We start from the raw sequence: 16832 nt of genomic DNA on the forward strand, positions 1-16832 counted from the left end.
CAGGGGACAGTATTTTTCGTTACTAATGGTTGGTTGTGCGTGTTCTGTCATATAATGGCGGTTTCATGTACGACTAGGAGGGAACGCAAGGGACTGCGCGTTTCGATGTCCCTTTGCTAACATACCGGCCGGTGCTCAACAACAGTGGCGCCGTCGCCGGAGTCAGTCGGCGAGGACGGGTACGGGTAGCCCCATCCGTTCCCCTATCTGTGGGCAGATCCGGTATACATATCCGGTGTACATCGCATATGTGTGAAACCGACAGAAGGTTACTTGGAAGAGGCGAGGTGGCCCTGGGAAGGAGACAGCGACAACGGCGCAATGCGTGTATTTTTTGAGTCTGTGTTTTGTATGCCGTGTGCATAGGTTTAACCTCAGCTGGTGCTCAAATATAACGCACTGACGATAATATGATTTTTTAATCCAGAATACACATTTATTGTTAGGTAAAGTCGTTCATTCGATCGTTTGGAGGCGCAGTCTCGTGTGATGTTGTCACCGCTTGTCGCGGACAAGGACGTTGGAGCAATTCGATCCTTGGACAGCCAGCAGCGGGAATCGTACAGATGCTTGACAACGTACTTCATGATCTTCTTTTGTTAGGTAATGCAAGTTAGCGGCATCCTTCTTGTATTCCGTGGGCGGAATGAAAGAGGCGGAGTTACACTGCGTACGGCCCTTTCCTTCCAAACATGTGAAAAGCCCTAATGGAAAACGGGTGCTCAAGTATTGTTTGGCAATTGTTTGGCACAATTACGTTGCTGTGTTGTAGAAGTATTCCTCACGTCGAATCTCTCTGGACCATTTTTGTGAGCGGGTTATACAGCAGACGGAGAAACGAGGATCTCCCAAGGCAATGAAGGCCAGCGTCGGTCCAAAAGGTGCGATAGTGGATTAAATTGTAATAGCTCGCAGCAAACACTAACAGCACAGAGACTTTTCTATCCGCATGACCAGCTTCTGCAGTGTATTGCAGCAGCGCGACCACATCAATTCCCTATTACCTCCCGGCGTCCTCCTACACCTTCGCCTTTGCAAAGCGGGCACAAAGAATGCTTCTCCGGTTGATTACAGGGAAATGGATGGGGTCACTGGCTTCAGTGGCTTCGCCTGTGCACGAGCGAAGTCGGTTTTACCTATCCGTCTTCCTCGTTTCTTCCTTTTCAATTTATCAGAATAAGCATAACACCAGTTACATACAATTATTATATCCTTATCACCACGCACAGTCTCAGTCCTAAGCTGGCGGCGCACACGGTGCAGTGCTCCATCTGCCAGTACGGTGGAGGGCACCGGTGGTGACGACAGCGGCATGCCGCCGCCCACGCCCCAGCCGGGTCGGCAGCACAGCGGCGGGGGAGCTTCTGCCGCACCCGTAGTGGGTCCTCAGCCGGCAACAGCTGCGGGTCTAGCAGCCGCACTTCCGAATAGGGCAACCCCCCCAGCTGCCCGAGGAGATGCTGGTGCCGGAGCCGGTGTGGCCGGAGGGTCAGGAGGACCGCCCACGTTGAGCGACGTCGTGTTCGACAAGAGCTGCATGACGGTGCTAACGAAAGATAACAGTGAGTACGGAGATAGGTAGAGCGAGGGAGTTCTTCGTCTTCGTTGTGTGCACTAAGAACCTTGCTATGGTAGCCTGCCTACCTTGCTTGCAAATGGATAAAGCCTTATCTCCATTGAACTATTCGCATCGTCCGTTCAGATCTTATGTCGTCGGTGTTATATTTGGAGCGAAAGGATAACTTCAGCGAAAATAAGGACATAGCTAGATAGCTATCCGACTCCGCAGACCCTGTGTCAACCGTACGATGTATAGCTTTTCCTTGCCTCCCACAGTGTTCCAGCTGTTCAGGCCGCTCAGGGTACTGGGAACGCGCTTTATTTTTGATGACGTGTGCCGTACACGTGCATGCATATGCGCGTGGGTGTGTATGTATGTCTTTAAGCCTCCATTACAGCTGATACATGTGACAGAGTGACAGATCTTTCCCACAGCGTTCCCACTTGCTATCGCTTACGTGCCTTGTTAACGCCACCCTGACATACATACATACATACAGTTTATATGGACAGCATGCACATCACAAGAGAGATGGAGGTTGGTATCTTCGCGGATTTGGTATGGCTGTGGCAGTTGAAAGGACGTGGCACAATTGACTTCGTCGACGAGAGAGGAAACAAGACGTGGGAGGTATGTGTGTTGAGTCCGGTTAATGAGTTTGGAGGTGCTGGACTGTGGGGGACTGTCAACTGCCGAGTATGTTAAAACGTAGGATATGCACTGTGCATGTATCGCTATCGTTGTGAGCACTGAGCTTTTTATAGGGCGAGGTTCTTATTGCACTTGCGTCTCTGGGAAAACCCTTCTCGACTAGTGGGAAATCTGATCGAAAGGTCGCAGGTTTAAATCCGGGTTTGGGGCCGAATAATTTCGGAAGAGCAGAATAACAGTCTAATCTTTCATTTCAACAGAATCGCCTCAGTCTGTGTCCGGGGCCCCGCGCCGGTTGGGTAGTGGCCATATGACACGGTTCAATGCGCAGCCCGCGATGTGCGTGACGGGTTCATGCGGCTACATGCCGAGAAACGAATTTGAGAAACTTGTACTACCGATATTGGCCGATGCAGGATACTGGCGGCCGTGCGCAAGATACTGAAAACTAACAGCGACTGCGGCCAAACCTTACATCGCGAGCAGCAGCAGGGGATGATGGTTCATAATTTCCTTTCCTTTTCCTCACTGCACTTTCAACAACTGCAATTTTGTCACCTTGATTTATTTGCAAAAATGCGCGCCTGCTGTTGCAGCTGAGGATAATTAGTGGTTACTTACAAAACAGGGTGCTCGAACCTGCCTTGGCTGAATCAGTTGGCCGAAGCCGCTTGCCTTGTTGTATTGTCGGACAAGGGCGGTCGGCGAGGCGGCCTTGTTATCGCACCGTTGTCCGACCTCGCCATAAGCAAGGCTGCGTGACAATAGCCCTGACCAACCACCGCGGCCGCCCGTCTTCTCCAGGCCGCAGCTTAGGAGGATCCCTTCTTCCCTGCGGCCTACTTTGACCTTAATAGGCGTGTCGCCATGTTTCTGATTGGCAACCTGCCGCGTAGTTTTAAGCAGTGCGCTTAATTCCTTCCTGGTTTTTCGTGTCGCTGTTTCATTTGCTATGTTGCGGCCGCGGCAGGTGCTCGTGGGCAAGATGCCCGGAGGCTCGTATTCGCTGTGCACCGAGCGTGGAGGTGAAATGTGGAACTACCTCGAAGCAGAGGATGGGAGCATTGCGGCGCTCGAGCGCGTCAAGGGCCTTCCTACCTTTATTGTCCGTGTCTACCCTCGGTGTGTCAGGAAAGATGCGGCCACGCAGTCGCCATTGCAGCAGGAGGGGGAGGAATGGCGGCAGCTCGCGCAGCATCACCGGCAACAGCAGCGGCAGCAACATGAGGACGAGCAGCGCCGGCAGCTGCGGCAGCAGGAAGAGATGCTGCGGCAGCAGGAAAAGCTGCTGCTGCAGCTGCAGCAGCAGAAAAAGGGGCTGCTGCGGCAGCTGCGGCAGCAGGAAGAGATGCTGCGGCAGCAGGAAAAGGGGCTGCTGCGGCAGCTGCGGCAGCAGGAAGAGATGCTGCTGCAGCTGCAGCAGCAGGAAAAGGGGCTGCTGCAGCTGCAGCAGCAGGAAAAGGGGCTGCTGCGGCAGCTGCGGCAGCAGGAAGAGATGCTGCTGCAGCTGCAGCAGGGGGAAAAGGGGCTGCTGCGGCAGCTGCGGCAGCAGGAAGAGATGCTGCGGCAGCAGGAAAAGCTGCTGCTGCAGCTGCAGCAGCAGGAAAAGGGGCTGCTGCGGCAGCTGCGGCAGCAGGAAGAGATGCTGCGCCAGCAGGAAAAGCTGCTGCTGCAGCTGCAGCAGGAGGAAAAGGGGCTGCTGCGGTGGCAAAGGCAGCAGGAAAAGCTGCTGCTGCAGCTGCAGCAGCAGAAAAAGGGGCTGCTGCGGCAGCTGCGGCAGCAGGAAGAGATGCTGCGGCAGCAGGAAGAGATGCTGCTGCAGCTGCAGCAGCAGGAAAAGGGGCTGCTGCGGCAGCTGCGGCAGCAGGAAGAGATGCTGCGGCAGCAGGAAAAGGGGCTGCTGCAGCTGCAGCAGCAGGAAAAGGGGCTGCTGCGGCAGCTGCGGCAGCAGGAAGAGATGCTGCGGCAGCAGGAAGAGATGCTGCGGCAGCAGGAAAAGCTGCTGCTGCAGCTGCAGCAGGAGGAAAAGGGGCTGCTGCGGCGGCAAAGGCAGCAGGAAAAGCTGCTGCTGCGGCTGCAAGGGCAGCAGCTACAACTGCTGGATAGGTTGAAAGAAAGGCAAAGAGCTGCAACTGCCTCAGCAGCACGATTTTACGGAGAAGCTGCAGCAGTTATACGTAAAGCAATTGCAGCCATCACGACAGGAAACAGCTGGAAGAATTTTACGGAGAAGCTGCAGCAGTTATACGTAAAGCAATTGCAGCCATCACGACAGGAAGCAGCATAAGCAGCTCCAACAAGAGCACCAGCAGCTGCAGCAACAACAACGTTTCGTCCTGTGGCCCTTCCTGCTGGTGCAGATGCTGCTACCGCCGCTGATGTGGTTCCGGCGTTCGCACTACTACTGAGGGCCATTCGAGCACCTTGTAGGATACTACACACTAACACCTCCTTGGGGAGTTGGATTGAGGAGTGCAGCGAAGCGTCCAGAGTCGTGTAATGCGAACCCTCCGGTGTTGCTAGTTACGGAAATATTTTGAGCTTTGTTACGGAAATAGTTGAACTTTCTTTTGATTCGGGGCAAGGGACGTCACTTCCTGAGCGAGCAACGATGAAGCCGCATCATCCCAGATTTCGTGTAGCTAGTTTGTCGTTCTTACTTCGTGCCAGGCTAAAGAGCAGGTCGATTGGAACACGCACCTACCTGCAAGCAACCAGACCAATGTCATGAGGATAGCAGTAGATACAGGCAAGGAGATAGGAGTACATACGGACGCGTTGCAAAGTTGAATTGTGGCATACTTGCATATGTACCTTAGGAATTCCCCCAAGACTCTGGCACTTCGCCACTTGGCATTATCATCTTCGCTCTTATTCGGTTAACCATTGGGCACTTGCCTATCTTTTATCACGCGTGATACTGGGGGGTTATAGCGCTCTTGCTGTAATCGTGATGACACTTGTCACTGGTATGCAAAAACGCCATCCAGATAAGAGTGTAGCAGGTGGCTCCCGAGGGTCAAGGGGTCCCACATCAGCGCAAACCCTAAGAAATAAACCCAGGCTTGTTTCGGATTTTGAGAGTTTTGAGCTGGTTACGCTACGGTTTTTAGTGTACGACACATTCGGAGCAGGCTTACAGGCCAAGTTAAGCCGTAGCGTAAGGACCGGTTAGATGCAAACAAGTTGGTTGATCTTGTTTTCACGGCTGCGCACCAGGGGTTCGACCCCCCACAACTCCGCGATTTACGGACTGATCTGCAGTGCGAGTCTTTCCTTAATTGTCCGTCACTGCAGACGAGCTATACCTTCATTGTCTCATGAGACCAACAACACCAACCAACATCAACCACCTGACCGCGACAACCCTTATCCGTATCAATTTTTTTATCCATTTGTCTACAAGCCAACATCATGTACGACAAATCGGTTTGTCGAATGCATCAATGCCACTTTTCATAGCGTTGCCTTCCCGCTGCCGCATGTACGACAGATAAGCGTAAGCCGTCCGCCATCAAGGCGACCTTCGTACAACAATGGCCTGATGATGCAGTTCCGCAAACATTCGTTGCCAAGACATTTTTCCCTGGGCAGCTGCACTTGCATCTACATAATCACCCGCCCACGCCCACTCGTAGAAGATATTCAATTTTTTCTTTCCGTTCCGTTTCAAAATCAGTCATGTGCTATCTACTAGCTGCAACACCAGTCCTCGGGCTACTCCGCTCTAACCCACCCGCCCTGGGGGGGTTGGGCGGCGATGGCGGCACTGAAGGCCTCACTGTATGCGCTGACGGCGGCGGCAGTCCCGCTGCACAGGGCCGCTGCGGAGGCGGCCACCAGGCCGTCCGCCTGCACCCTCCCTGGTGCGCCGCAGGACTGGAGGAGCCCCACTTTCAGCCGGCGGCAGAGCCGCCTGCGTCATCGCCGGCATTGCCCGCTGAGTCATCGCCGGCATTGCCCTCTGCGTCATCGCCGGCTTTGCCCGCTGCGTCATCGCCGGCATTGCCCTCAGCGTCATCGCCGGCATTGCCCGCTGCGTCATCGCCGGCTTTGCCCTCTGCGTCATCGCCGGCATTGCCCTCAGCGTCATCACCGGCTTTGCCCGCTGCGTCATCGCCGGCATTGCCCGCAGCGTCATCGCCGGCATTGCCCTCTGCGTCATCGCCGGCATTGCCCTCAGCGTCATCGCCGGCATTGCCCGCTGCGTCATCGCCGGCATTGCCCTCTGCGTCATCGCCGGCATTGCCCTCTGCGTCATCGCCGGCTTTGCCCTCTGCGTCATCGCCGGCATTGCCCTCTGCGTCATCGCCGGCTTTGCCCTCTGCGTCATCGCCGGCATTGCCCGCAGCGTCATCGCCGGCATTGCCCTCTGCGTCATCGCCGGCTTTGCCCGCTGCGTCATCGCCGGCATTGCCCGCTGCGTCATCGCCGGCTTTGCCCTCTGCGTCATCGCCGGCTTTGCCCTCTGCGTCATCGCCGGCATTGCCCTCTGCGTCATCGCCGGCTTTGCCCGCTGCGTCATCGCCGGCATTGCCCTCAGCGTCATCGCCGGCTTTGCCCTCTGCGTCATCGCCGGCTTTGCCCGCTGCGTCATCGCCGGCTTTGCCCGCTGCGTCATCGCCGGCTTTGCCCTCTGCGTCATCTCCAGCATTGCCCTCAGCGTCATCGCCGGCATTGCCCTCAGCGTCATCGCCGGCTTTGCCCGCTGCGTCATCGCCGGCATTGCCCGCTGCGTCATCGCCGGCTTTGCCCTCTGCGTCATCGCCGGCATTGCCCGCTGCGTCATCGCCGGCATTGCCCGCTGCGTTCTGGCTGTTGTCGCCGCCGGCGCCGGCGCTAGAGCCGCCAGCGGTGTCGCTAGAGCCCCCTGTGCCAAGAATGGTGTCGAGGATGTCACCATCGCTGCCGCCATTACCGCCCCCATTGGCATCCCCATTGCCGCCGGCAATGCCGCCGCTATTGTCGCTGTCATCGCTGTCGCCGCTGCCGCCACCGTTTCCGCCGCCGCTGCCGCCGCCGCCGTTGCCACCGCCGCTGCCGTCGTCGCTGCCACGGCCGTTGCCGCCGCCATTGCCACCGCCATTGCCGCCCCCAGCTCCGACGCCATTACTGACCCCATAGCCGCCGTTAGCGGCACTTGCCGCTTTATTTACAGGTTGGGGAGGGCAACGGCAACGGCAAACGGTAATTCCACTTGAAACGCGGCCCGAATTAAACAGCGCGGCCTTTGACAATTTATCGAACTAACTACATCATACTATATCATTAAGAATTGGTGAACGGGGAAACCGTCTCGAGAGGTTGAGAACTGCAGAGTGGGGCGGACAACAACGGAGATGAAGCTACAAAACGACCGCGAAATCCAGAAACGATGACCCATGGAATAAGGCACGCCGCCGCCGCAGGGTCGTCGAAGTTTTCGTGCAGTACATCGAAGTGCCGTTAACTAACCAATGGAAATAAACCGCAGCATGGCAGCAGCTGCAGTAGGAAACCGCACTAACCAATATCGGTCCCAGGAACAGGCCTTGCAATCGCCGTGGGAGGACCGCGGCCCGGGATGGCCGCCAGCAGCAACACCGCCAACAAGGACAGGAACACCGCGGTGAGGAGCCGCGTGGTGGCGCCGCTGCTGCGCGCCGCCATTTATCAACTGATACTGCTGGTGCCGCCGGAATTCAGGAGCGGCGCCGCCACAGTCGAATATTTGAAGGGACAGACCACTAAACTGGGCTTCTAGGCGGCAGAAGAGCCGGAGGCGTTATTAGTGTCGAGTCATGTAGTTGTGTTGTGGAAAAGTGCAGCTCGGATTACCCCTAGTAGTGGCCCCAGGTGGAGGGAGTCTAACAATAATGCAAATCAGCCGCGGCTAAGCTTCCAAGATTCCTTCGTAGGAAAGAACTTTTCGTATATTTCCGGGACGTGCCGCAGCGCAGCGCAGCTGCCACGTCATCCTGCCGTACACGATTACACACGACTGAGCTGACTGAATTGCCAACGCTGAGCTCCTTTCAATTCACGTGGAAGGCAGCGGGGCATCTCCTCCATCAAGCCTCCAGCGACACGCACAACCAAACTAACAACCCGCAATAAAGGATTCCATCACCGTGCAAGTTTAATTTAATCAAACGCAATCAAAAGGCAGCAGTAAAACTTCGGATTCAAATCTGTCGTTTACGCTAAATTGCATTCACGGGACTGAAGGCGTACGGCATCGGGACCGACCCTTGGGTCACTCGCCGCGTGTTCCCTTAACGGTCAGCAAGAGACCTGTTTTAAGAGTACCTCAGTCACTGTCTGGGACGGGCAAGGAAAAAATGCATCTGGGTTCATCCCCTGAGCGAGGTGGGAGTCCACCCAACCTCCCGACCCACCCACCAACGAGGTTTAAAAGGAGCAAAATATGGGTGAACCCCCCCCCCCCCCACACACACCCCCACCCGCCCCGCCAGCCAGGAAATGCCGGCCGGGTGGCGTAGCACGTGACACGTGCGTCCTGCTGCATTGCTGCTGCTCTCTTCGGTGCGCAATTCCTCTTGGGGTCTGAAGAGGGCACTCACACATCCCGTTGCATCCCCCCGAGAAGGCTGGGGGGGGGGGAGAGAGAGGGTCCAGGGAGGGCTGTTGCCGTACCGGCAGCAGTTCCACCGCCACAGCGCCAGCAGATAGAGGCGGCAGCCGTAGGAGCCCCAACCGGGTGTGAAGCGCAAAACTGCAAGACTCCATCTCCACCCTCCCGTCGCTCTCGGCGCAATCGGGTTTGGCATTGCGCACGCAGTTTCAAGTACACACACCAGAGCATCACAGAGTGACACCCCCTGGTTCAACCATGGAGGGGAATGCACATCCTTGACTGTCGTCATTATTACGGCAAAGGCACATATGCACCCATTACATAGGGAAAGGGAGGGATACTACACGTGTACATGTCCGCAATGGTGAATCAACAGCCTCGTGTACGGCATCACACGCTGCTGTGACCGAGTCGCGCTGCAAATCACCCAACAGTGCATATCACCCAACAGCCAGTTATGCCAGTTCTTTCATTTCAGAGACCTCCAACCGACGTAGGCAGTCCGCAGACCATGAAAACCCTAAATCCCATTTCTCGCATCGCGCTGGTGCCGGGGGCTGAAGGCCATCTGGTGGCAAACGACCGTATCACTCGACACATGTCGCGGCTCTGGGGCACTTGCCCGTTGGCCTCCCCCCGGCGGTCTGTTGCATCAGGAGCAAACCACGACTGCATGCATCAAACTGTATACATCAGCAAATTGTACTATATATACTTCAGACTGCCAATCAACAGAAACGCGACGACGACTCCACGAACATCCACCACATACTCGGTTTCACTAACTACCCCGACCTACCGCAACTACCGCAACTACCGCAACTACCGCAACTACCACAACTATCATTACCAGGGGTGCACGTGGCCAGGCCAGACCCCTAACCCTTTCCCCCTACCTCCCTTGATGCTTGCATGAACACCGCACTGCTTTGTGCTATCCAGGCATGCAGGTACTGTTCCGGGATTATGTGTGGCGTGTGGCGTGTGGCTGGGTCTTCCGCACCCCGGCCCCTTCCTTGACCGCCACCTCAGCCACGCGGTGCCGGTGCCGGTGCCGGCGCCGTGAAACCGGGCAGCGGTTGGAAGGCTGGGAAGGGGCTGGGTGAGAACGGGGGGAGCTGTGGGATGGACGGGAAGGGAATGAAGGCGCCCGGCCCCGCCCCATGTGCCCCGATGATAGGCGGCGACGACGGTGATGGCGTTGGACCTGGCACCACTGTCGACGGCAGAACCGAGGCGCGTGGCGATGGCCACGGCAGCGGCGACGGCGACGGCCGCGGTGACGGCGACGGCTGTGGGCTGGCGGGCCCCGTAATGTTGCCCTCGGTACGAGCGGGCGCTGGGGCAGTCACATTACTGCCCTCGGTTATGTTGGGGGAGCTGCTGACGGGGCGTGTGGCGCTGGTGGTCGCGTTGGTTCCCCTGGGGACATAAGGCCCTTGCTCTGGCTCGCCCTCGACGAGGAACCCCGCAATGGATGCCTCCTGAAGGAGGCTCCTGCGCCTGTTGGCGTTACTGCTTTTGCACAACCCCTCAGCAGCACCGGCTACGTGAACCATGGTTAAATATTTCGCACACGGTTGCGTAGGAAAGGGGGTAGGCAGGTCCACAGCAACGCGGCAATTTAGTAGTCTGCAGTGCCCACATTTGCCAAGGCGGCATGCAAGCTAATGAGGAAACTAATAAGCAACAGACCGAAACGGCGGTGCTGCATTCTTTTTTGCATATTGTCCGCATCGCCGATGTTTCGCGAAGGGTACCAAAAGGGCGCGGCCACATAGCTGGACGCAGAGGAGGATAAATCCGTTCACTCCTCATTAAGGCAACAGATGAATGCACAACAAGAAAACGAAGCTGCCTATCACCAGACTTTTGACCATACTTGCCGTCTCCAAAACTTGATTTCGGCAGCTGCCTGCCGAAAACAGCTCGAGGTGGCCACGTCGACAGCAGGAGCACCGTCGCAAGAACGACCGTGAAGGCCCTTCCCTTCGCCAGGACCACGTTTCTGCCGCGCCATCCGCCTGAGGTCGCCATACTTCTTTTTACCTTTCAACTATCTCCTCGGTTTTGTTCTAGCTTTTCGAAAATCAGCGCATTGTCTACACTTTTAATCGCTGACAAGTGGACAAGCCTTATACTCTGCAATTTACTTATAAACACTTTTTTGGTATGCGCACAATGCGCTTAAGTCCGATGTTGTTGAAGCGCATCGTCACGCACTTCCAGATCAAGCGATTACCCCTTCATGCGTCATCACTTGGGACTCACATCGCTGGCTTCGCCGCCGCTGTGCGCTGTGGCAGCTCCTGCTGCTGGCACCCCCACTATCAACTTTAGTTCCATGCACAAAGCAAACCACCACCAGCGCTCGGACGCGGCCAGGGCCGCCCCAGCTGCCCCTTCACAGCAGCCAGCCTGACAGCTGGAGCGGAAGCGGGCGCTATAGGGAGGAACAACACCTCCCCTCCTTCGCCGCCAGCAACACCACCCGCGACCCGTGGCTCAGTGTTGGGCCCTGTAGATGCTGGCGGAGCGCATATTTATCGATGTTATGTGTGCCGTAACCGGTACAGCATCTACATTCCCCCCCTCTGAATGGGTCCGTCTCGAGGCCTTACAGGCCCATACACCGGCCGGTGCCTGTGCCTACCATCGCCTACCCCGGGGCTGTGGGTGAGCAATCCACGTCACGCCACGTGTCTCGACGCACATCCCACCAGCCGTCTATAAGTTTACCAGTGAATTACAGCAAAGGCGTAACCTGGGATACGCCTTTGCTATATTACAATGGTATCGAGATGGGACTGCACGATTTCCGTAACAAACTTCGGCGGTTCGATTCTGGCAAACAGCATTACGCAAATTGGCGATTTCATGGTGTAGTGGCACACTGGCGCGAGGTGGGATGGCTCCTGTGCTCGAAATAATAGCCGAGGACGTCCATTGCTAAGTGGGGGGCAATGTAACGATGCAAATGCCAATTTGAGCATCCCCGGTTACGCCTTTGCTGTGTTACAACCAGGCACAGAGCCTTCCCAGTCAATCACAACTGCAAAATCCTATCACAATATTCACGCAGAGGATCGTCATAGTCTACCTGGTCATCCGCCACGAGATTTATTGTGTAGTACCGGCTGGTGCTGGTGCTGGTGCTGGTGCTGGTGCTGGTGCTGGTGCTGGTGCTGGTGCTGGTGCTGGTGCTGGTGCTGGTGCTGGTGCTGGTGCTGGTGCTGGTGCTGGTGCCGGTGCCGGTGCCGGTGCCGGTGCCGGTGCCGGTGCCGGTGCCGGTGCCGGTGCCGGTGCTGGTGCTGTTGGAAATGACCGATACTCATATACCAGTGAATGGTAGCCACAGTAATAGGACCCAACGGGGGTCCGGCGCTTTGCTGGTCTTAACAAGTTATGAGCCCCGAATGGCGCATTGCGCTGCCGAGAGGTCGCCGGATAGATACCCACTGGCTGTTGACCAGAGAATGGGAGACTGGGATGAGGCACGGGAAGTCCCGGAGCGAGAGAGTGTCGCTCACGGGGGGGTGTTGGAAATGACCGACACTCATATACCAGTGAATGGTAGCCACAGTAATAGGACCCAACGGGGGTCCGGCGCTTTGCTGGTCTTAACATGTTGGTGAGACGCTATCTCACAGGGACCTAGCAGACACGACTAAGGAGACATTAGCCGTTACACGTATTCGGGAGATCCGCGACCTACCACCGAAAGCCCCTTTGCCTAGGCGTAAACGTGTGAATCTGAGGTACTGTTACCGATAAACAACAGAGACTTATAAAGGCTTGGAAAGCCTATCCCAAAGGACGAGAGCTATCAGTACGCTAGAACCTAATAGTCATTATGACGGGCCTCCCGAGACAGGTCCAAAGCTGTTGGTCCAAAGCTGTTACTCAGTCTAACATGCGACCTCAGACCGGCCACAGCTGTCACTCACGACAGCCTGACAAGTTACCCAAACAGGCCACAGGGCGACACGGCAACCCTTCGCATCAACACGCCCCCTCGTGTCGTGCGGTGCTGGTGCTGGTGCTGGTGCTGGTGCTGGTGCTGGTGCTGGTGCTGGTGCTGGTGCTGGTGCTGGTGCTGGTGCTGGTGCTGGTGCTGGTGCTGGTGCTGGTGCTGGTGCTGGTGCTGGTGCTGGTGCTGGTGCTGGTGCTGGTGCTGGTCGTGTTGTTGTTGTTGTTGGTGGTGGTGGTGGTGGTGGTGGTGGTGGTGGTGGTGGTCATTCTGACCGCAGCTATGTGTGCCGATGGGTGTCCCGTTGTTGATGGGTTGCGTGCTCCCCTAAAGCTATAGGCAGGTGACCACAATCACCGGCGCCTAATGTGGCCCCTTCAGGCCCTCACGGAGGGCTACACAGTGTTTGGCATGACCGTTCGTATCCGTAAGTATGAGGTTGTCGACTTTCACCCCAATCAAACTTTGCATGCGTGAACTGGGAGCCTTTGTAAGGTCGGTATGCAGCGAGCAGTGGGAAACACTGTGCACTTTGGAGAGATGCCGTGCGTTGGCAGGGCCAGGCATTTAGGGCCTCATTACGGGCCGGATGCCTCTTTCGAATCCTGCATTGGTGAGCACAGGATAGCGCTCAAGTCTTTCGAAGTGCAAATTAGATCCATTCTGCCGAATGGAGTCCAGGTGTGGGGACAGCATTCGTTGAACGACCACCCGGCGCAACTGGGCGGTCCTGCAACTTTGAAAAGGTCTCTAGAGAATCGCATGGGTGAGCTGCAACGCACATTTCTGAAGCATCTCCCTAGGTTAGGGAGGATACCGGATAATCGTGTGTTGTTTAGGGGGTTTTGTAAATGGCCCCCCACCCCTTCAATGGGCCTCACTTCTTTACCGATCTTTGAACAGGGTTATCCTGGCTAAGGGGACTGTATTCTACAATGTAGTGTGTGAGGAGATACATTTTTAGGGGTCTCAAGTCCTTAAGGCACTTCCCTGAGCTGCACCCGGACCTGGATGAAGAGAGGAAGGTCAATTCATTTCGTCGAACCCGACACATGTTTTAGATCTGTCATTGAAACGTTGAAGGAGCGATTTGATGATGACTGGTAGAACCTACGTTTCCTTACTGCACCCCGGGAATATGTATCGGACAACCATAAATCAGGGATTAAGATGCGGCCGCGATGGGAGAGCCCACTTGGTGCGGGGCATGAAGGGGAAGCCCTACGGCTACTTGGCGCGCACGCCACATTTGCGGCCGAAGTCGTGTACGAACTTCACCATGTCATCCGAGGAGACGATCTGTAAGTATCCTTCTACAAAATATTGATTTGTTTTCCTCGGCTAGCGGGGATCGGAATCTGGATGGAAAGCTGGCTCATATGAGCATACATGCATCTGCATCTAGGCACACGAAGCCTCAGGCGCTCACGGCGCCTGCTTCGACGGCTACTTGGCGCTCTTGGATTCCACAGCTACCAGGCGCACACGGCTCGTTTGGAGGCTTTCATCGTCACCCCTGTTGATGTTTTGGCCTTATCCCCTCCTGCCTTCATCGACACAGCCGCACCCTGGTGGCACCTAGTGCGGCCGGAGGCAAGAACGACCGCTACCATGTCTTCAGAGGGGACTATAAAGTAAATACACTTGTAAGGTGAATGGGATTAGGTTTCAAGGCTGGGGGGGATGGATTCATAGGGTTGAGGTAAGGGGAGGTAATGCGATCACTTGAGGCGAGGCATGAAGGGAAAGCCCGCTGTGCAGGATGCGAAGGACAAGACCATGGTACAGGGCAGCAACTCGTGACTAGGGAGCCCGTGATGTGCGGCCTTTCCCACCAGGCCGTGATGCATTGCCTGTGTTGGTAACGGTGTCTGGGTACATACCCATCGTACGAAATGGGGGCCCCCGGTCTGCCCCATGGGTGTTTCAGCGGGTTCAAGTCCCGCATTGATCGAGGTATGTGGTTCTCGTTTGCTTATGCTTTGATGATATGGCAGAACAACATGTTGACAGGGGGATACGCCACACAATCGTCTTGCACAGGATTTTCACAACGTTCATGTCAGTACAACGTGGATTTGGTTCTCTTGCATTTGGATGCGCGTCTTTTGATCCCGTCACGCACATGAACATGTCCGAGGAAGAGCGGCGTGGCTACGAGGAGGAGGAGGTGGCAGATGTGGCAGATGTGGCGGAGGTGGTTGCGGCAGAGGTGGATGAGGAGCGGCGCCTCCTCGGCTTTGGGTAACACCCTTGCCGGAACCGTTGCCCCCAGGCCCCATGATCCCAAAGAAAAGCAAATACGTTGTTAAAACCAGCCGATCTAGCCGATGTAAGCCACCTTAAATTTACCCCGAAAACCGCTTGGGACAGTTTCGGGGCGCCCGAGGCAAACAGGGAGGTTTTCGGTAGGTTATTCAGAGGGTTTCGGGCACAACCGAAACTTTTGGGTACCCTGGTGAAGAACCCTGAACTTAGCCTACGTCCCCAGGCCGTACATCATCCATTCCTTACGGGCACTGTTGGGGGTGGGACCATAAGGGAGGTGTATCGGGACAGACTATAGGGATATCATTGTCAGAGTAGCAGGCAGGCAGCACAGCCAGTAAGATATCGCCAGCTATGCTACAGGCGCAAGCATGCTTCCTTAGCCCCGGCTATAGATTATATACCCCTGCAATTATCATGGGCTGGCTGGCTTGCTGCCTGTGCAGGACCACACTTTTAGCTGTTTCCCGCCCTTGCTGCCGTACTGGACAGCTTACACCGCCCACATCCATCCGGGTGGCGAGCCGGAGTGCTTGTCACCCGCCACAAAGAAACACGGCACACCTTTCTTTAGTTGCCTTATCGCTTAGGGGTCGTACAGACGGAGGGGTACCTGCAGGCAGGAAAGTTGCGCTTGCCTTAGGGTTTGATCTGCCCTCCGCTTTCCCCTCCTCCCCCTCCTCCTCTCCCCTCCCCCTCCTCCTCTCCCCCGATGTGTTCCCGCGCTACATGGCGGCACGGGTTGCCCTGCCTAGCACAGGGCCGCAGCACACACATCTGTCCGACTACGTGCTTAGGGCACCCTGGACGACCGCCTCTGAAAGACACCCGCACACCCGCACACACACAATCGTTTCACATGAACAGAGTTCTGACGCAAACTACGTACTTCTTACATAGATTCATAAGCATGTGTTATATGTGTACAGCTTACAACCTTGCTGCTGCTTCAGGCAAGGCAAAGATCCTTACATCGTCCTTGTGACTTTCAGGATCGATCCATTGGTATTTCAAGATCGATCACCTTGGTATTTACAATCATTGGGCGACATTAATCACCCTTCATTGCACTCGGTGCCGACGGATAGTGGTATGCCGTTAAGTTGACTTGTGAACTGGCCAGGAATGGATTTGACCCTGCTGTCGATCTGGCGGCAGATTCTGCTGGATGCTGGTGGTCGGTGCTGAACCCGGGAGATATATCTAACCGAATTATTGTTACCAAAGTTGGCATGTGTGACAAGGATTAAGATGGACGAATCATAGAGGAAGCCAGGGACTGCCGCTGGCCGCTGTTGGTAGGGTCGACACCCCCCCTCCTTCACATGTTCATATCCCGGAGAGAGATGATGCGATAACGCCGCCGCCACTGGCGACTCTGGCAAGCAGCCTGACGGAGTCAGATAGAGGAGGTCAGGGACCGACCTCACCTGCCTGCTGTAGTAGCTGGTGTCGACTTCTGCCTGGCTGCCTGCCTGCCTGCGGTCTGGATACCCGCGGGTCCGGTCGGGCTGTCAATGAGGTTGGAGGCCCAAGCAAGGAAAAAGCCGACCAAAACAACGACGTAACCAACGACCTGATCGCGGATAATAACACCATTATTCTAAGACCCCATTTGCCATTTTCCAGACCAGCCGTGAAAGAAAGGGTCGGCCATATGTTACAAGGTACAAGTTCCGCAGGAATGCGGGGGGTGTGTCCATCAAAGCCCGATTAGGGGCCATGGACTTTATATATTGAAAGTTGATTCCGCTTGTGCACGTGACTCCCCCGCGACAACCCCCCGACACCGACACCTCGCAGCA

General features: G+C 56.0%; 4 protein-coding genes across 4 annotated transcripts in view; 2 read left to right on the forward strand and 2 right to left on the reverse strand.

Moving 5' to 3' along the window:
- Positions 1-856: 856 nt before the first annotated feature.
- VOLCADRAFT_86540 (uncharacterized protein) lies at positions 857-4591 on the forward strand (the record flags this gene model as incomplete). The annotated part of the gene is made up of 5 exons (XM_002946306.1): positions 857-881; positions 1230-1562; positions 2061-2191; positions 3183-3916; positions 4573-4591. 5 exons carry the CDS (start codon positions 857-859, stop codon positions 4589-4591), a joined length of 1242 nt encoding a protein of 413 aa, XP_002946352.1.
- A 1537-nt stretch (positions 4592-6128) lies between these two features.
- Positions 6129-6998, reverse strand: VOLCADRAFT_32173 (uncharacterized protein; the record flags this gene model as incomplete). The annotated part of the gene is made up of 1 exon (XM_002946474.1): positions 6129-6998. A coding segment is annotated over one exon (870 nt), but the record flags the coding sequence as incomplete, so codon positions are not given.
- A 1534-nt stretch (positions 6999-8532) lies between these two features.
- On the forward strand, positions 8533-13098 carry VOLCADRAFT_86542 (uncharacterized protein; the record flags this gene model as incomplete). The annotated part of the gene is made up of 7 exons (XM_002946307.1): positions 8533-8560; positions 8668-8737; positions 9732-9739; positions 11413-11465; positions 11513-11692; positions 11921-12097; positions 12664-13098. 7 exons carry the CDS (start codon positions 8533-8535, stop codon positions 13096-13098), a joined length of 951 nt encoding a protein of 316 aa, XP_002946353.1.
- A 2515-nt stretch (positions 13099-15613) lies between these two features.
- The window catches only part of VOLCADRAFT_86543 (uncharacterized protein), a gene marked incomplete at both ends in the record, with an annotated part of 13222 nt that continues 12003 nt past the window's right edge, over positions 15614-16832 (reverse strand). The window contains 2 exons of the mRNA XM_002946475.1: positions 15614-15640; positions 16458-16538. Of these exons, the coding sequence (XP_002946521.1) occupies positions 15614-15640; positions 16458-16538 (108 nt within the window). The remainder of the gene's footprint in view (positions 15641-16457; positions 16539-16832) is intronic.

The sequence above is a fragment of the Volvox carteri genome, assembly GCF_000143455.1.
Source record: "Volvox carteri f. nagariensis unplaced genomic scaffold VOLCAscaffold_3, whole genome shotgun sequence".
Classification (NCBI taxonomy): domain Eukaryota; kingdom Viridiplantae; phylum Chlorophyta; class Chlorophyceae; order Chlamydomonadales; family Volvocaceae; genus Volvox; species Volvox carteri.